This window comes from Trypanosoma conorhini, assembly GCF_003719485.1.
Source record: "Trypanosoma conorhini strain 025E chromosome Unknown Tco_14.4_contig_01032, whole genome shotgun sequence".
NCBI classification, from domain to species: Eukaryota; Euglenozoa; class Kinetoplastea; order Trypanosomatida; family Trypanosomatidae; genus Trypanosoma; species Trypanosoma conorhini.
In genome coordinates this window covers 1-875 of record NW_021705052.1, presented here as the reverse complement: position 1 = coordinate 875, position 875 = coordinate 1, and the positions used below count along the sequence as shown (strand labels likewise).

The 875-nt window shown below is 58.9% G+C and overlaps 1 protein-coding gene across 1 annotated transcript; it reads right to left on the bottom strand.

Annotated features, from left to right (window-relative positions):
- Nucleotides 1-43: 43 nt before the first annotated feature.
- On the bottom strand, nt 44-875 carry Tco025E_09236 (surface protease GP63; the record flags this gene model as incomplete). Its single annotated transcript, XM_029376059.1, has 1 exon — nt 44-875. A coding segment is annotated over one exon (832 nt), but the record flags the coding sequence as incomplete, so codon positions are not given.

The following is an 875-nucleotide window of genomic DNA, read 5'->3' as shown; positions in this document are numbered from 1 at the left end:
GCCCTGCTGCGCGGTGCTTGAGCCCGGCCGCAGCGGCTGCTGCTCAAAGCGGCACTACCGCCGCCGCAGCGGTGACCGTGGCGAGAAGAAGCAGACTGGAGAGGACAGCGGCAGCAACACTGCCATCGTGGCCGCCTTTTTTGCCGTTCTTTGCTTTTTTGCCGTCTTTTTTACTGTCCGTGTCGGTTTTTTTGCTCTCCGTGTCGGCTTTTTTGCTGTCCGTGTCGGCTTTTTTGCTGTCCGTGTCGGCTTTTTTGCTGTCCGTGTCGGCTTTTTTGCTCTCCGTGTCGGCTTTTTTGCTGTCCTTGTCTTTTTTGCCGTCCTTGTCGTCTTTTTTGCCATCGTGGCCGCCCTTTTTGCCGTCCGTGTCGGCCTTTTTGTTGTCCTTGTCTGCCTTTTTGTTGTCCTTGTCTGCGGAGCTGAGCTTGACGAGGCTGCTGCCGTTGGCGGCGATGGTGCACACCTCCTCGTACTTCGGGCACTTGATCTTGCCGCCGTCCTTGAAGTGCGCCGACTTCGGCGTGATAAACTTCCCCTCGGGGCACTCCTGCCACGCGTCGCCGCCGACGTACTTCACCTTCACTTTGCCCGCCTCGCACTGCACCCCCGCACACACCGCGTGCACTTTGGTGTAGTCATCTTCAGTCGTCTTGCTCCTGGCCTCCAGTGGCTCCGCATCGAGGCACCACGAGCCACCCCCATTGAGGGACCCGGGCTGGGGGTTGCTTCCTTCCACGGTGCATAACAATTCTGGCGCAGCACCACTAGGAATGGAAAAAACTGAGCAGGCCTCTTCTTCGCCGGCGTCGCCTGCAGCAACGTTCATATCACACTGCCCGATGGCTTGGCGGTTGGACGTGCAGCGAAGTGTTTTG